Source organism: Tursiops truncatus, chromosome 16, assembly GCF_011762595.2.
Source record: "Tursiops truncatus isolate mTurTru1 chromosome 16, mTurTru1.mat.Y, whole genome shotgun sequence".
NCBI classification, from domain to species: Eukaryota; Metazoa; Chordata; class Mammalia; order Artiodactyla; family Delphinidae; genus Tursiops; species Tursiops truncatus.
The window spans coordinates 32075228-32094543 of NC_047049.1; the positions used below are offsets into that span (position 1 = coordinate 32075228).

At 34.2% G+C, this 19316-nt stretch overlaps 1 protein-coding gene across 6 annotated transcripts in view; it reads right to left on the reverse strand.

Annotated features, from left to right (window-relative positions):
• Positions 1–2331: 2331 nt before the first annotated feature.
• The window catches only part of TBC1D12 (TBC1 domain family member 12), a 126196-nt gene continuing 109211 nt past the window's right edge, over positions 2332–19316 (reverse strand). For 5 of the 6 annotated variants that reach the window (XM_073794174.1, XM_073794175.1, XM_073794176.1 and 2 more), the window contains 7 exons: positions 14597–14677; positions 11893–11981; positions 10921–10992; positions 7755–7883; positions 7386–7495; positions 5011–5269; positions 2332–4221 (listed from right to left, as the gene is read on the reverse strand). In XM_073794174.1, coding sequence (XP_073650275.1) covers positions 4153–4221; positions 5011–5269; positions 7386–7495; positions 7755–7883; positions 10921–10992; positions 11893–11981; positions 14597–14677 — 809 coding nt within the window. In that variant the 3' untranslated portion in view covers positions 2332–4152. Of the gene's footprint in view, positions 4222–5010; positions 5270–7385; positions 7496–7754; positions 7884–10920; positions 10993–11892; positions 11982–14596; positions 14678–19316 lie in introns of those variants that run through there. The other variant, XM_019939668.3, reaches the window with a different exon arrangement.

Below are 19316 nucleotides of genomic sequence, written 5' to 3' on the forward strand. Positions count from 1 at the left end.
TCCCTATCAAATTACCCATGACATTTTTTACAGACCGAGAACAAATAATCCTAAAATTTATATGGAACCATAAAAGACACAGAATTGCCAAAGCAATCCTGAGGAAAAAGAACAAAGCTGCAGGCAAAGTCCCAGACTTCACACAATACTACTAAGCTACAGTAATCAAAACAGCATGGTATTGGCACAAAAACATACACATGGATCAATGGAACAGAATAGAGAGCCCAGAAATAAACCCATACAACTATGGTCAATTAATCGTTGACAAAGGAAGCAAGAATATACGATGGAGAAAAGACAGTCTCTTCTTCAACAAGTGGCATTGGGAAAATTGGACAGCTGCATGCAAATCAATAAAGTTAGAACACACCCTCACACCATACACAAAAATAAACTCAAAATAGCTTGAATACTTAAATATAAGACATGATACCATAAAACTCCTAGAAGAGAACATAGGCAAAACATTCTCTGACATAAATGGTACCAATGTTTTCTTAGGTCTCCCAAGGCACTAGAAATAAAAGCAAAAATAAACAAATGGGACCTAATCAAAACTTATAAGCTTTAGCACAGCAAAGGAAACCATTACCAAAAGAAAAAGACAACCTACAGACTGGGAGAAGATATTTGCAAATGATTCGACCTACAAGGGCTTAATTTCCAAAATATACAAACATCTCATACAACTCAATAACAAAAAAACAAGCAACCAAACCAAAAAATGGGCAGAAGATCTAAAGAGACATTTCTCCAAAGAAGACATACAGATGGCCAAAAGGCACATGAAAAGATGCTCAACATCACTAATCATTAGAGAAATGCAAATCAAAACTACAATGAGGTATCACATCACACCAGTCAGAATGGCCATCATCATCAAAAAGTCTACAAATAGGGGACTTCCCTGGCAGTCCCGTGGTTAAGAATCTGCACTTCCACTGCAGGGGAAACGGGTTCGATCCCTGGTTGGGGAACTAAGATCCCACATGCCACACGGTGTGGCCAAAAAAAAAAAAAAAGTCTACAAATTATAATGGCTGGAGAGGGTGTGGAGAAAAGGGAACCCTCCTACACTGTTGGTGGGAATGTAAATTGGTACAGCCACTATGGAGAACAGTATGGAGGTTCCTTAAAAAACTAAAAAGAGTTACCACATGATCCAGCAATCCCACTCCTGGACACAGATCTGGAGAAAACTCTAATTTGAAAAGATACATGCACCTCAATGTTCATAGCAGCACTATTCATAATAGCCAAGATATGGAAGCAACCTAAATGTCCATCAGCATGTGAGTGGATAAAGATGTGGTATATATACACAGTGGCATACTACTCAGACATAAAAAAGAATGAAATAATGCCATTTGCAGCAACATGGATGGACCTAGAAATTACACTAAGTGAAGTAAGTCAGAAGGAGAAAGACAAATACTATATGATAACACTTATATGTGGAATCTAAAATATGACACAAATGAACTTATTTACAAAATAGAAACAGACTCACAGACGTAGAGAACAGACTTGTGGTTACCAAAGAGGAAAAGCCAGGGGGTGGTGGGTGGGAATAAATTAGGAGTTTGGGATTAGCAGATATAAACTATATATAAAACAGATAAACAACAAGGACCTGCTGTATAGCACAGGGAACTATATTCAGTATCTTGTAACAAGCCATAATGGAAAAGAATATGAAAAAAATATATATATGTGTATGTATGTATAGCTGAATTGAATCGCCTTGCTGTACACCAGAAACTAACAAACATTGTAAATCAACTATACTTCAATTAAAAAAAAAAAAATATATATATATATATATATATATATATGTATATACTCAAACCAACAACATTATATGAAGGTCATCACTGCAAAAGAAATCAACAAAAACTATGACTATGTTCTCTGACTTTAGAAAACTATGCTAGTTGCTGGAGTCTTCCAGTAGCATTTAAATAATACAATGTAGACCTGTGCTAAAAGGACAATGAAGTGAGAAATACTGATTAAATAGACAAACAAATACAACACCATATTAAATTTCACATTATCTTGAGGCTTTTAGGAAAGTTATTTTTTAATTGAAAATATACTTTAACCAAAAAAACTGTCATACAACTGACCATGTGAATAATGAGTAACTCCATACTGCATGTATAAGAGGTTCAAGGGAAAAGACAGTAAAAATATTTTAGCTGCCAGTACTCTCAGTCTCAAGAGGCTAAAGGTCCAGTGCATCCCAGGAAGAGAAATTTGGCAAAAAAGTTTATCCCCTTTTTATCTCCACATGTAGTTAAATATCCCCAAAATAATGAAGACTCATTTCAAGTAATTACTCTGCTTACGAGTTTTATTTACACAGTAACTGTTAATAGTGGTTTTTAATAAATTCCTTGTATTTACATTTTATATACACATTTATATTTGAAAGGTAAAGAAACTATACAATAATAAAAATGAGAAAAAGAAATACAGTAACTTAGGTCCAACTCTGAAAACAAATACACAAAAGTAAGATTAAGTTTAGGCAGGGAGTATAACCTCAATGAGATTACTGCCAGGGGTTACATTCCCTCTATCAGGGCCACCAATACCAAGGAAGTAGTTACCAGAGTTAAAATGCCATTCTAAAACCTATTAAGACCCTGGGTACTCCCTCAATATTTTACTACACTACTAGTTTCCACTAAGCAAGCTCCTAGGAGAGGAGTTAACTTCTGAGGGTTCCATTAGTGGTCCCTAGGCTAGAATGACCCATGGGGTAAAAATACATAGGTACCGTCTGGTCCCATACTCCTAAAGAGGCAGGTGCTACACTAACAAGGTTCTCAGGCTTGTTAGTTTGAAGACTATATACCACTAACAGAAATAGTGTGCTTAAGTGTTGTTTCAAACAAAATTGCAACATAAAAGCACACTATAATCTAATTATTAACCAAATACCATTTTATATAGATATCACTCATGATATTCAAGTGATTTATTTTAGGTTTAAGAATTAAACATATTATAATAAATTTAATGTCAATTTACCGATAGTTAATCATTCCTTTATCCTAATATAATCAAAGTTACTCATTAGAAAAAAATTAATTTTACCTTTTACTCTTATTTCCTTTCATTAGAAAATTATACACAGTGTTTTACAAGTCATGGACTTGGCTACATATTAAGATTTCCAATTTCAAACTGGAATTAACAGATTTTGTTTCTACAGTGAAAGAATTTTAACTAACAAATTTAAAGTCTTGCCAAGTAGCATTCTAATTAAGAACTCTCAAAATTCATGACTTTTTACTCTTACCAGTGAAAAACCTCATTTGTATTTATGGACTTACTCCCCCCAAAAAGCCTTCAGTCCATTAAAGTGCAAAGAAATTTCTTCTACCAGTTAGCTTTCTTAAATTACTAGATGAACAATTTCTTAGACTAGAAACAGAGAGGCTAAAATGCTCTGAGTGATAGGAATTCCTTGAGGAAATGAAACAATTTCCTTTCAAAAACAAATAGACATGGTACTGTGGAAAAACACCTACACAAATGCTAAACAATCTCCTACCAATATTTCTAGTTCCCAGATAACCTAAATTTGCCCCAACCTGTGAGTGAAGATAAACAACTTCAGTGACGTAAATAATTTACAATCAACGTTGCTTATTCTTGGTCTATAATATCTTCAAATGTGTGGAACTGGAGATAATATCTGTACTAAGGTGTTTATTTCAAATAGTATTTTGGAAGTTAAAGTAGTATTTAACAATCCTGTTCTGACCTCCAAAGTGCTAATTGTTATGCTCCTCCTTTATGCTAATTGTTAAAAAAGAAAAGATGTAAAAATTTGAACTATCTCCAAAGCTGTTAAAAAAATTTATTGCATTAAACTGTTCACTCCAAATTACGGAGTATGAACTAGCCATTTAAACTTTTTTCTTTGTAAAATGGCTCTCCCTATAAAATACTTTTTTATTAATACTGTCAATAGGTACTCATTTACTTCAGCCATGGAATTCAAAATCAGCGGTTTTCCAAGTCTTGATTCTTAGCTTTCTTCAACATTTTCTTCCATGCTGTTTACATAGGAAACAAAATACTTTTATCAAAAACATTTTTTTAATATTGCAATTAGTCTGTTAATTTTGAAGATTAGCTTTTCAGAGCTGGACTATTATTCTTGTCTCCTTCTTTAATATCCTTCATCACAGATGCAAAGACCTGGAAATTATATAAAGTAAACATTAATCCTCAAAAAAACTACCATGCAGATTAAAGAGATTTTAAAAACTATAGTTTATTAACATGAAACAGCTTTAGTACACATAACTCTGTCCCCTGAAAGACTGCCATTCTCAAATCCTCTTGTTTGTTTCAACCCAATTTTATGATATATAGTTAGATTCCAGTTTTCATCACTTGCCAAATATTATAAAATTACTGTTAGGTAACAAAACATCCTCTGGACCAATATTCTTATATTTTCATTTTCATAAGCAATAAAACTTGAGAGCTTATAATGCCTACTGGCTATCATTCATGGAGCAAGTGTTAACACTATTTTTTATGTCATTTAACTTTTGACTGCCAATATATTTGCTTCCCTCCAATATATTTGCTTCCCTAACAAGATTAAGCATCTAAAAAGTCAGGATCATACATTACATTCTTTTTATTGCAAACCCTTAGTACACATCAGGTATTTAAAACAACTGTTGTCTATCTGAAATACCAAGGTAATTATACAATTGCCCTGGCAAATACATGACTATTGTAGGCTGTACTTCACTAAACTCATAAAATATTACTGGACTTACATAAAAATAAAGCCATAAGTCTGGAGAGGTGAAAGCAGAGCAATTCGTTTTTTTTTTTTCCAAAGTCAAAAATTATTTTTGTAAGTTTTTAAAAAATTTAAGCACTAATATTTGAGAAATACATGACTTTTTGTTTTTACAAGAAATAGACTGTTTTTATACATCTATTACAAGTAGGAAAATGCCACTCTACCTGAGTCCATTTTTTGGTACTATTCTGCATCTGGATGGCTGCAATACAGGTGAACAGCTTTTCTGATGTGATATCTTCTGGCAATTTAGTTAGAAACTGTGCTATATGAATAAAGTCCATCTGTAGGAGAATATCTTCATATAGTCGGAGGATTCCTAATCCAGTCCTAAATAAAAATTCCTCCCCATCTCTGCAAAATACATCCCAGACACGACAGGCCAGATCAAGTGGTAGTGATTTGCTATATAGTGTGAAGATCCTAAAATTAGGGGGAAAAAGTCATTGGAATTTTTCATTCATTTATTCATTCACTCATTAAGTATCTCTATATAAAAAGAACAGTGCTTAATTAGGGTGAAAAAGGCAAATAAGATATGGCTCCTTCGCTCAAAGAACGTGAGTAGTTGGAAATGAAGTATGTGAATTTACAACCTTACGTCGAGATATGGCCTAATACAAACTAGAGTGGCAGAATAACCTCATGGTTAAGGGTATGGGCTCTGAAATCAGAATACCTGAGTTTGAATCTTAGATTTGCAACTTATTGGTTGTGTTACCTTGAGTAAGATACTCATCCTTGCTGTGCCTCAGTTTCCTCATTAGTAAACAAAATAAAATTACCTCTCAGAATTGTTTTGAAAATTAAAGGAGTTAATAAATGTAAAGTATTTAGAATAGTGCCAGGCACATAAGAAATGCTCAATACAAGTTACTTTTCTTACTACTGTATGAGGAAACCAAGTACCATCTTTTAGTAACCTAAATACAAAACCATAAAGTCTGACTTTCCTCTTTTCTCTTTCCACAAACATCCACTGTTTTGTTTTCCCTTCACCAAACTTTACTTCTTTTGGAGCATGTATACCCTCCAATAGAATCACCAAAATGGTTTTTCACATCCTTTCTGATAATGTTTGATCATGTAAGTCTTTATCCAGTGGTACTCTGGGGTAGCACTCTGGTTGAGGAAGTAGGGAGAGTAGGTGCTAGAGAACTTCTCTTGATGTTGCCTTGGCAAAGAAGGTACACATTTTTACACAGACTGTGTTTATCTGAGGTACTGCTGGTGAAACGTGCGTGAACAAGGAAACTAAAGGTTCTGCCACTAAAAAATGAAAAAAATTCCTTTTAGCACTGCCACTCATTTATTCCTCTTTTTTCTTGCACCACTGATCCTGGGATTCATATGTTATAAGCTCAACAGAGGCAGTGAAACAAAAATCCGTGTCTACTTCTTAAGTTATAAACATAAACACATTTAATTGCATAACAAAAAAGATACTCTTGGTAGTACAGAGAATACTAATTCACTGTTCAAAATGAGAAAGGGTACCAGTACTGCCTAGGGAGTTTCTAGTATACAGTACTCACTCAGTATTAATTCCATCCTGCTCCCTTTATCAATTGTGATCCTGCTTTGCCTCATGTTCACAGTCCTTAAGAGGGACAGTTGAGGAGTTTTTTTCCCCCCTTCTTTTACAGATTTACATATTTGATCTTGGTCCCTTGGGTCCCATATTATAAAACGCTCTCCCCATGATCTTGGGTCCTATTCAACAGAATTCTAATGTTCCTAATGGGAATGGAAGAGAATACACTGAAAAATAACTTAGTTTTTTTTTTAAAGCCTAAATAAAAGAAACCTCAAACAACTGGAAAGATACTTGATCAATGCCATTATTAATTTATTTTTCCATACTAAAACAATATCATTTATATGAAACCCACTGATGTTTAATGATTAGGATTTAAGGTTTAAATATTTCACATGTACTCCTAACAGTCTATCTTACGATCAACTGCTCCATCTCTTGGGCAAAGTTCACCCGCCCTCTCTATAATCGATTTTACTGCTCACCAGAGTCCTAGGCAAAATTTCCAAGTTAAAACAGAAGAGCTAGAATTGTAAAGTTGAAAAAAGACATTAGCACCTAAATAAGGAATCATTACTCGGTCAGAAAGCTGGATAAGGCCTTGGAAAAAAACAAAGCCCTCGATAAAGAAACACTATCATAACTATCATAAGCCCTTGTCTTAAGAATATTAAAGGAACAGCAAGTAACTCTTTCTGAGAGCTTACTATGTACCAGGCATTGAATGAGATAATCCATGCAAAACACTCTCACTACAACTCAAGATATAGATATTATTATTCCCATTTTATAGTTAGGAAACTGAAACACAAACTGAGGGATTCTGATTTCAACACAGAGTCCATGCTCTTAATCACATGCCTCTCCACAAAAATATGAGTTTCTCTACATGTAAGCGAAGAGCTTTTTATATGTATGGTACTGTGCATGAAATTTACTCTAGGCAAAAAGTTACACTTTGTTTCCTTTTAATAGTTATATTTTACATATGTTATGACTTACCAGTCTATCAAGTATATGTCTGGTGTAAGACTGTAAGATTTGAAATGAAGAAACAGTTTGGAAAGATTTTCTTCAAAAAATACTTCAAACGTTGCAAAATATCTCAACATCTAAAGATAGAAATTTCAACAAAATTATTTAAGAGTACACTCTAGAAATAGAGAAAATAAATCCTTAATAGTAATAGAAAATCTTGCTTAACATCTCTGAGTCTTTTCATCAAGCATTCATAAAACTATAATAATTCAATGAAAAGCTTATTTTAGATCAGATTATCTTAGTCTTCTAATTACTGTTTTTCACTCTAAAAGGGCATTCAGACTATAGAAACTGTCAAAGAAAAACACAATTCATTCCAAATGTCCATACCATGCTGTGATCCACACGAAAAAAGGCTAACTGGCATGGCTTATTCAGGAGATTTGCAAATGCAATGAAGGCATCTGCCTCTTCCAAGTTGAGAATGAGAACTGCTGCTATGAAGGACATCCCTTGGACCTTCAAAGGGAAAGAAATTAATCAAAATGTGCTTACAATAATAATTCTATACAGTTTATTTTATTGTATTCCTGAAAAATTACAAAGTGACATTACAAAGTAGAATTAACCAAGTTTTTAAATTTCTTTTTATTTTCCAACAAAGGTAAATATAGAGAACCATTAAAAATTATGAAATCTCCCTGAATTTTACTTTTCTTTCTTGCTCATGTGGTTTAAAAAGTATTAGGGAAAATTTTGGAAAAAAGAAAAAAGTATCAGCTTTTACTTGCTACAAAAGTCTATCTCAGTATTCTACCTAGTTTTCATTTTCTCTCAGTTTGAAGTATTTCAGAGTATAAACTCACAAAAGTTAATGAAAATTAGGTGACTGTCTCCATTGTTATAACACATCTGTCTGAGGTAGAAAGTGAAGAACTAGGAACAAAAGAGATCTATGAGGGGCTTCCCTGGTGGCGCAGTGGTTGAGAGTCTGCCTGCCGATGCAGGGGACACGGGTTCGTGCCCCGGTCCAGGAAGATCCCACATGCCGCGGAGCGGCTGGGCCTGTGAGCCATGGCCGCTGGGCCTGTGTGTCCGTAGCCTGTGCTCCACAACGGGAGAGGCCACAACAGTGAGAGGCCCGCGTACCGCAAAAAAAAGAGAGATCTATGAGAAGTGCCGCTGAAATTCCAAGAAAGAAGAGGCTGTGGGGGTTAGGATAGTGAAGCTGGATTCCCGGAAGAGCAGCTGGACAAATGAGGAAAAAACATTCTAAGATGGAAAAGACACGTCAGCAGAGACATACAGGGCCAGCACAGTTGGAACAAACGATTTATAATGGGATTAATGGGAAAAATTAGAAAAAGTAGGATGCATTTACAAATTATGAAAGGTCTTCAGTAAAAGGCTAAGCTATACAGATGTTTGCTTGTGAGTTACGAGCAGCTATTGCACATTTTTTAGCAGATAAGTAATTGGGAACTGCTGTTGTAAAAATATTCATTCTTTCATTAAAAGAACAGTTTACAGAGCACTTCTGGTAGAGATTTGTATAACAGACTTACACGGAGAGACCAGGAGAACAAATAAAAGAGCAATACAGATTGGTGTCCTTGGTTATTTTAAATATAACTGGAATGTGAACCATTACCAAATTTTTACAAGATATACTGAAGAAATTCCACAGATAAAACTTCTGTGTGATTTACTTATAGATTAAGTATGTATTATTCATTAATGCAGTTAAAAACCTATTTTATCAAACCACATCATGAAATATGTATTCCAATATAGTTTATACTACTCTTATCATATATTATAAAACAAGTCTGATTTGACTGACTGGCTTGCCAGTGAGGCTTGCCATCACCAATTAGGTTCTAAGGTGGTCATTTTACATAAATCCAATGAGCCAATAAATCTGTGTATTCTGTAGAGTATTAATGAAGAACTCGTTCATATATTTTTCTTTAAATGGATGATGACATATATAAACTCATTATAGTGTTAAAATTCTACTGGCTACACTTTTTAAAAGAAGTATGAGTTTTATTTTAAAATATCAATATTTAACAAGTGCTAAAAATTAAATCCTTTACAATTAAACTTATAATGAAAAAATTTAAATGAATGTCAACTTTAAAATGTGAAGGGGTTACATAATGTCTTTACAGTTCTATTACAGAACACATGAGCAAGAGGGATTCTTTGTTCAAATTTTACTTCCTTTATAAGGACATATCCTTTAATACTACATTCCATACCCAAACCTTCACTTCCCCTCAACCCGTGCCATACTTTTTCCATAGCACTTATCACCTTTTAATATAACATATGATTTACTTATTTGTTGTTATTTATTGTCTGTCTCCTCCTTCTAAATTATAAGCATCAAAAAGGGGGCTTCCCTGGTGGCGTGGTGGTTGAGAGTCCGCCTGCCGATGCAGGGGACACGGGTATGTGCCCCGGTCTGGGAAGATTCCACATGCCGCGGAACGGCTGGGCCCGTGAGCCATGGCCGCTGAGCCTGCGCATCCAGAGCCTGTGCTCCGCAACGGGAGAGGCCACAACAGTGAGAGGCCCGTGTACCGCAAAAAACAAAAAAAAAAAAGGGGAAGAATCCTTCTTCTGTTCACTAAGGTGAACAAAATGCCTAGAACAAAGCCTGGCATATAGCAATAAGCACACAATAAATATTTGTTAAGTGGATCAATAAACAAATATACAAATGAACATGCAACAAAATAGGATAAATTGTACCACACAGCCACCCTATTGTGAGATCTCTAAAATTCTTCTACTTTAAGACAAAGGCAAGAAGATGAAGGTTTAATGATTTCTAGTTAAACATGACAAATTGAACATACAGTTTTCTTTGTTCCCTCCCAAATCCAACTAAAATAACAGTAAATAAAAAGATAAATATTAACTTAGGAGGATGAAAAGAATGGAAAATAATATAAACAGTAGATAAAAGATGTCAACAGCATTTTAGAAATTTTAATTTAATTAAATGGAGAATGTTGAAACTAAAATATGTGCAGAGGAGAAAGCCAATAAGCAGCAAGTCAATTCAGTCACAAAATCTGGAAAGCTCAGGAAGTGAAGTTATCAGGTTCCTCTAAAATTGAAAGGTAGGGCTAAAACTAGGATTGGTTGAAAATCTGTGAAAGGAGCAAATCCCCTCCTCTATCCTGTATGGACAGGTATCCATCTACCTTCCCCTCAACCCAGCAGAACATAAGAGGTTTATCTCTGAAGGGACAGTCAGGAAAAGGAGAGTTAGGGAGAAGGGGAGAAGGCACCACAGCAGGAACAATAAATAAAAGTTTACGAATTGAATGGTAAAATCCCCAGCTGCTCTCCGAGAAAGCTGGCTATCAGTCTCATAAGCCTCTGGTAGGAGATGGGACGATTCCTCTCCGGGTAAGTTAATATGACCAAGAAAAAAAAACATAAAGATACAGACATTTGGGAGCTAATACAACATAAGATATTATGAGATAAGAGAGATAAAATGTTTATATTCAAAAAGCAGACTGAAACAAATACTTACATAACCAACATCAGGTCTGTAACATGCATATGCCCCTAATATACTATGTAAGACATCATGATATGGGCCACCCTTAGAGGAGAGAAAAATGAAATGTCAAGCTATACAAATAACTGTCTCTAAGTTGATTCTCAAAAAACATGTTAATAAACTTTACATTTCCTAAATGACTAGTTTTAGTCAGTATACTTTATCACTCCGCAAAGATGTTTTCTAAAGTATGAATAAAAAATATTTAATTATGGAAAACCAAAAAAGCCAAATAAACTCACTTGATGGATGGATACAAGCTATGTAGTTTGTCTGCAATTTTAAAGATGTCTAAATTTGGTACAATAAAATTATAATGGAAATAGATTCTTTCATTTGCTATAATACAGTTTCAGCAAGAGAAAACCATCAAGCTACACGAAATTAAGTTTATTAATAATTTTAATCTTAATGGTAAAATTTTTAATCTCATTTTATCAATATAAAGATAGAAGAATTCCATGAATAAAGACTTGAGTCATATAGACATATAAAATGTAATCATTTCTCTCCTCATAAAATATAAACAACTTCATAACAGCCTCTGCACAAAAAATAAACTGTTTCTTCCTATTTCAATAGTATTATAATTATGAAAAATTTTAAAGTTTTGGAACAAACTTCTTTATATTTTAACAATATACTAGGCAAAAATGTTAAAACTTAAATATTTTACAGAATAGAAAGTGAAACAAAGAAATTCACTTCAGTGAAAACTCATCAAGTACCTTTATGTGCTATGTTAACTGCAATGCATTCAAACAGTGGAATAAAATAACAGAAATGCCTTTACTCTTTTCCTACTAGTTTTACATTTTTTATATAAAGGTCTACAATTTTTACAGTTTTGCCTTTTAAAAAATAAGAGCTATGCATTTAGAGAATTTGTTCCCTTGGATTAAAAAAAAAATTAGTTGTTACAAGCTGGTTAGAAACCCTTACCTTCTGAAAGATGTAGAGAGATGGGAATGTACGGGATATGTCCAACTTAATTAATTCCAGACTGGCCTCCCGATCAGCAACAGATACACCTGCATTTGCCAGTTAGATAAAATTGAAATGATTACTTGACTATACCAAGTTCAATCTTACCAACACAGAATGATCACACAGCATATATGTTACTTAAGGAAAGTTAAAAGCTGAATAATTAAGAAATTTAAAGAAATGCCATATAGCTTTTACTGGAACTTAGAGCCTCTAATATGAAGAAAGTATCTATACATTTATCAGAAAGTTTTATGGTGCAAGATTTCTGCTTCTGGGTTTCATAGAAGGTAGGGGAAGGCTACTGCTGCCACAATAACAACTAGGAAAAAGAATGAATTTCAAATACCACTTGTTTTAAAAAAGGCATAAGAGGGAATTCCCGGGCGGTCCAGTGGTTAGGACTCCATGTTCTCACTGCTGAGGGCCAGGAAAGCAGTCTAAAGGATATAAATCCCAGAAAGAGAAGAGCCTTCCCTTTCCTAGGTGAGTGGATACCAGTGGCCATTTTTCTTTCTAGGGGCATCTGCCAAGTCTCAGAATGGGCTCAGGATTGAGCCTCCATAGACAAAGGTACTCTGCTTAGGGAAAGAGAAACCAGAAGAGCTTTTCATGGCCACATAAGACTGATGTGACAGGAAGGATCTGGAGGAGCCTGAATGTATATCTGGTTTTACCCTGTGGGACTTTTGCTGAGTGCTAGTGTAGTGAAGAAGGCCAAGCTGGAAAGACATAATGAAATAACTCATAAGCACATGGCCCTTGGGAGAATGTCTCATTGAAGAGGGGAGCCTGTAGTCAAAATAGGACAGTTCGTCCTATCAACAAATTTGAAACCCAAGATTAACTAAGTCTATCTAAAGCTGTAATCTTGCCCAACCTAGCTCAGTTACTGACTGAATTGAGGCGATAACCCAATGGCCTAACAGAAAAGAGCATAATTCCTCTGAGGGGAAACACCAGCTTCAATTTATACCTTTTTTATTTATAATAACTAACATACAATTTAAACTTTTAAGATATGCGAAGAATAAGGAAAATATGACGTATAATCAAGGGAAAAACCAGTCAATAGAAGCAGACCTGCAGATGATCCAGGAATGGAATTAAACAAGGATATTAACTGCTATAAATATGTTAAAGAAAATAGAGAAAATGAGTGAGGAAATGTGTGGGATGTAAAGATAATTTCCACAGAAAAATAGAATCTATAAAAAGAACCAGGTAGACATTCTAGAATTATAAAGTATAATTTCTGAAATTAAAGATATATATTGGATAAATAGGACATATTTAATAGACTGGATATAAAAGAAGAGAGGATTCATGAACCTGATTACAAAAATCATCTAAACTGAAGCACAGAAAGAAAAAGAATTTTAATAAATAGTATAAGAGACTTATGGGACACTGTTATATGGTCTAACATACATGTAATTGAAGTCCTAGAAGGAGAGGAAAGATGAGGCAGAAGTAATATTTGAAAAGATAATGGCTAAAAAAGTTTAATGACAACTACAAATTATAAACACCCAGGAAATAAGAAATCAGTAATTTAAACAGAACAGTTTTTCTGATTGAAACAATTCTTCATTTACATTTAATTTCTACTAAAATATAACTTTTACCATTTATTAATCATGACAAAATGTCTCTGAAGTAAATGCTCATAATTTTAATTCTTACGCTTCCAATATTTCATAAAAGTGAGTTTAAAACTCAGGCTGAGGCCCTGCCAATTAAAACTTCTTACATCTTCTTCCTTGAACTTTTAGTTTCCCACAAATAGCTGACATAGCTAACAGGTCTTGGGATGATACTTACATGAACCTTTCTGCCAATCAAATCTTCTTTCTAACCTTGTTTAGTCAATTTTCCCCACCATACTGTTCACTTTTCTAAATTAGAAAAAAGAGTATTCAAGGAATTTAACAGAGTTGTTTACATACTCATAGAAAACCACTATGAGATATGCACCATTTCTCTACCCTAAACCATGCTCATTTTTAGAGTTTTACTTATAGGGAAGAGAAAAATTTGCCTTCTATGAAGTAGAAAGAAAAGTGACTGGCAGATAAACAGCTCCCCATTATTCAAGGACAAGAAATATTTAAATAAATTTACCTAAATTTAATAAACGATGATGACAGGAAAAAAGAGTGTTCCTGTTTTCGCCAAAATGATTAGGAAAAAAAACCTGATGACAGTGGAGGGAAAGATGAAGTCTATGCGTGAATTAAATGAACAAAGGTTAAGGCACAATAAGAATTATAAATAATACATTAGGGAGTGAATGAAAGTCAGTGAGAGGGGAGACAACAGGTCACAAGTGAGGTGTGCAGATCATCTATCTTTAAGTTAAGAGTTGGCCTAAAAATACTGTATCCCATTAGTCTTACTGTTGTGATTAAAACCTGGACTCGGGGGTTCAACAACCTGGGTTTACATTACAGCTTCACTGTTCCCAAGTTAAATACTCTGAGCCTCAGTTTCCTCTTATATCATTCAGTATAATACCATCTACTTAAAGGGTTATAACATTAAAGGAGATAATGTATGTGAAGAATTACTAGTTCCTGATACACTGTAAAAATCACACTAGTATCTCAGCAACTGGATTTTGAGAAATTTTTATTAACCACAACAAAAAAAATCACACCTTCTACATCATTCTCTGAATTTGTTTCACTGAAGCTTTTCCACCGTTCCTTTGCTCTTGAGAGGAAGATTTCATAAAGTTCTGGGGGAAAAAAAGAACAAAAATTCATAAATAATAGGAAAGAAATTTATTCTCATATTTTCTATTTTTACTTACTTAAAAATAAAGAGAAAAAATCCTATTATAAGGTCAGATTTTTCTTATGTAGCCGGCATCAAAAATGTGGCAAATTGAAGTACTTGATTCTACCAAAACTATTCATTACTCAACCAGAAAGATAGCAAAGAAAATACTGCAGAGTGGTCATCCAAATAGCTACAATATAGAATGAATGTTAAGAGGCAGGAAGAGATGCTTCTGCAGAAGAAGTATCACTGTAGAATAGCAGAGACATGATTTTCTCGGAGTCAGTCAGATCTAGATTCAAATTCCAGCTCTGCCACTTACTACCTGTGGGACTTCAAGAAAGGTACTTGATCACTCTGGAACTTGGCTTTCTTCATCTGTAAACCGGAGAAAAACACCACCTACTCATGGGGTTACTGATGCTTAAATAAGATAATTTACATACACCTCCTGACACCTTATAGACCCTCAATAAATGCAAATGCTACTTCTTGCTTTCCTTCTCTCTTGAAACTGGTTTCTCCATTATGATATTGCTATCTAAGGCTACCTAAGCTATCCAAAGCTACTAAACTTCACAAATTTCTCCAGAAGGCCTACATACAAAAATCTCAAGCCCTATCTTTTTACTTTAATTGCCAAATCACTTTTTGAGACTACCACTCTGTGCTTCCATATACAGCATCTCATTAAAACTTCAAGAATAAAAGAAATTGAAAAATTTTCTCAATTCTCAAATTTTAATTGTTTCTACTTTCTATTATAGATATTTAAAAATACATAAAAATTGTAAATTTCCATGACAAAACAGCAAAAAGTACTTCTTGCCCAAATACCAACGTTTATATATTGCCCAAAATACCAAGAACATTTTTTACTTCAATTAATCTTTTTTTAAAAATGTATTTAGGGAATTCCCTGGTGGTCCATTGGTTAGAACTTGGCACTTTCACTGCTGAGGGTGTGGGTTCGATCCCTTGTTGGGGAACTAAGATACCACAAGCTGCAGAGCACGGCCAAAATTTTTTTTTAAATTAAAATATAAAACTAAAAAATGTATTTGTTTTTAAAGGTAATATATGAATGTGATTTTCTAAAATATTCGAACAGTACAAAACAGTATAGAGTGAGAAATAAATTTCCTTCCCTCCAATGCACTTTCTGCTTACCAATTCTCTAAAGATAAAAATATGCAAACACATGCATATACATATATATTTTCCTTTGAAATAAAGTGGCAACATATTACATGCATTGATTTGCATCTTGCTTTATCACACTGGAAGTTGGTCCACATTAGTAGAATAAATCTACTTTAGGTTTGTGGTTTTTTTTTTAACAACTGCACAGTATCCCAATGTATGACTGTACCATATTAAGTATACATAATACTGGGTTGGCCAAAAAGTGCCTTTGGTTTTTAAGTAAAAATAAAAGACACAGTTTTCATTTTCATCAAGAACTCTATTGAACAATGTATTCACCCTTTTGTTCCACTACCTTTTGCCATTTTTCAGGCAACTTCATAATTCCATCTTCCCAAAACTTTTTATCTTTTTGAGCAAAGAACTGTTCCAGGTGCCTTTAACAGTCTTCCAGGGAATTGACATTTTTTCCATTAAGAGAATTTTGTAAAGACCTAAATGGAAATCCGAAGGTACAATGTCTGGTGAATATGGAAGATGAATCAGAACTTCCCAGCCAAGCTGTAACAGTTTTTGCCTGGTCATCAAAGAAACATGCGGTCTTGCGTTAGCCTGATGGAAGACTATGCGTTTTCTGTTGACTAATTCTGGACGCTTTTTGTTGAGTACCACTTTCACTTGGTCTAATTGGGAGCAGTACTTGTTGGAGTTAATCATTTCGTTTTCCAGAAGAAGCACATGATGGAGGACTCCCTTCCAATCCCACCATATACACAACATCACCTTCTTTGGATGAAGACCGGCCTTTGGTGTGGTTGGTGATAGTTCATTTCACTTGCCCCATGATCTCTTCTGTTCTACATTATTGTATGGTATCCACTTTTCATCGCCTGTCACAATTTGTTTTAAAGGGAACTTTATTATGTATGTATGTATGTATTATGTATGTATGTATGGCTGGGTCTTCGTTGCTGTGTGGGCTTTCTTTAGTTGTGGAGAGTGGGGGCTACTCTTCGTCGCGGTGCACGGGCTTCTCATTGCGGTGGCTTCTCTTGTTGCAGAGCATGGGCTTTAGTAGTTGTAGCTCGCAGGCTCTAGGGCGCAGGCTCAGTAGTTGTGGTGTACGGGCTTAGTTGCTCTGCAGCCTGTGGGATCTACCCGGACCAGGGCACAAACTTGTGTCCCATGCATTGGCAGGTGGATTCTTAACCACTGCGCCACCAGGGAAGCCCCACAATTTGTTTTAAAAACATAACATTTTCATTACGTTTCAGTAGAGAATCGCATGTGGAAATATGGTCAAGGTTTTTTTTTTTTAGCTTAACGTATGTGGAAACCAAACATCAAAGTGATTCACATAACCAAACTGGTGCAAATGATTTTCAACGCTTGATTTGGATCTTTTGAGTATGTTGGCTATCTTCCTCGTGGTATAACATTCAATTGTTCTCAATTAATGTCTCAATTTGATCGCTACTAACTTCAACTGGTCTACCTGACCGTGGAGCATCATCCAGCGAGAAATCTCCAGCACGAAACTTCACAAACCACTTTTGACACGTTCGATCAATCAAAGCACCTTCTCCATACACTGCACACATCTTTTTTTGCCATTTCAGCTGCATTTTTACCTTTCTTGAAATAATAAAGCATAATATGCCGAAAATGTTGGGATTTTTCTTCCATCTTCAATATTAAAATGGCTGCACAAAAATTCACCAATTTTGATGTCTTTTTAAAATTCACGCTGATATGACAGCTGTCACATACAATCTAACAAAAGTGTTTTGAATGAAGTTAAAGACAACTAAGTGCTACGAGCCATCTTACAGATAAAAACAAAATAATCTTTTGGCCAACCCAATATATATACTAACAAGAACCAGATCATTATAAAATTGCTGACTTTTACATTTCAAATAGACTATTACTATTCTGACCCTTTCTCCCTTCTGTTCACTTCTTGTTACTACTCATGGTTTGGAAAGAAGAACTTTAAAAAGAACAAAAAACTTAAAAATTCTATTATTTGTGCCCATCTCCATCAATGTTTTGATATAAGATGTAGATATAATCTTAAAATTTAGATATATAATTTTTTTGCAGTTCTTAGACTGAGGTTTGCACTTTTTCATTTCAAACTGATTCCAAGCTAGGAATTCCAGTTTCACTGTTCTACTCAAACTTCAAAACTGTCTTGGAAAAAAAAGGCTCATGAAATAAATACATCACTTTTGGAAGTCACAAAATTGATCCAATAATAAAAATGTAGCAATGCATTTCCAAACATCAAAGGATATCTCTTCATGGAAGAGTTACAGTGCTCATCTATTATAAGATGACCTGCATCTCAGTTCAATTTCATGCTTGACTGGGCATGTCACACATTTTATTCTGTATGTACAAATGTAGAGCTTGAAGCAGACTAAAGAAGTATCTTGGATTTGAGCAGAGAATATTTTGAGATCAGTGTATGTTTCACTTTCTTGTTTTCTGACAGTAATGATAGTGTATGCATTCTCAGTAAACTTCACTTTCACTATAATTTGATATTCATCATCACAAATCACTGTTAGAACACTCCTTTGAGATAGCTAATTATCTTATCCCCATTTACAGATGAAGAAAACTAAGACCTCTAGATGTTAAGTAATTTGCCCAAGGTCACAAACCTAATACAGAGTGGAACCAAGATTTGAACCACATTTGACTGACTTTAGAACCCCTATTTTTAGTTACTATTCTCTAATGGTTATAAATTTCATGATTAAGACAAATACAACAGGAAAAGAGTCAAACTATTAGAGCCCCTAAAATAAACAAAGTTATCAAAACTAAATTTACTTCCACTGAAATTTAGCTTTCTTCCCACCACTAATGAAGAAGAGAATGAGTACCCATTTCACTCCTGAATACATAACTGTTTAGTAGAGAGAAGCTAAAATGACTGAAAATAAATGAACCAGTTATTTTACAAACCTTGCAAATTTTAAGCTTAAAAAATAACTTTCTGATTAGAGAATCACAAAAGATTAATACCAACTTAACCAATGTTTTAATGCCTAAGTTGTCAGGATACCTAAAAGTGTAAAGCCAAAGTTCTCAAAAAAAAAACAAAACTGCAAACAAAACTTCAAATAGCCACCCATACTTCTTCATCTCACCTATATGCAAAACTGATTCCTAAAACTTTAACCAATACAATACCTTTTCTAGGCTTAATTTAAAACTCAATTCTTGCCCTAAATTCTCATTTTTTTTTAAAATTCTAATTTTTTAATTAAAGAAAATGTCAAGTTAAAATGACATGTTCATTATAGGATTTTTGTGAAAATCAATTTTATAAACTATACATGATCATGCTATTCAAAGTTGGCATCACTTTTAAGACTAAAGATGAACATTTAGATTTTTGTTATAAATTCTGTACAACTATATATAATGCTGAT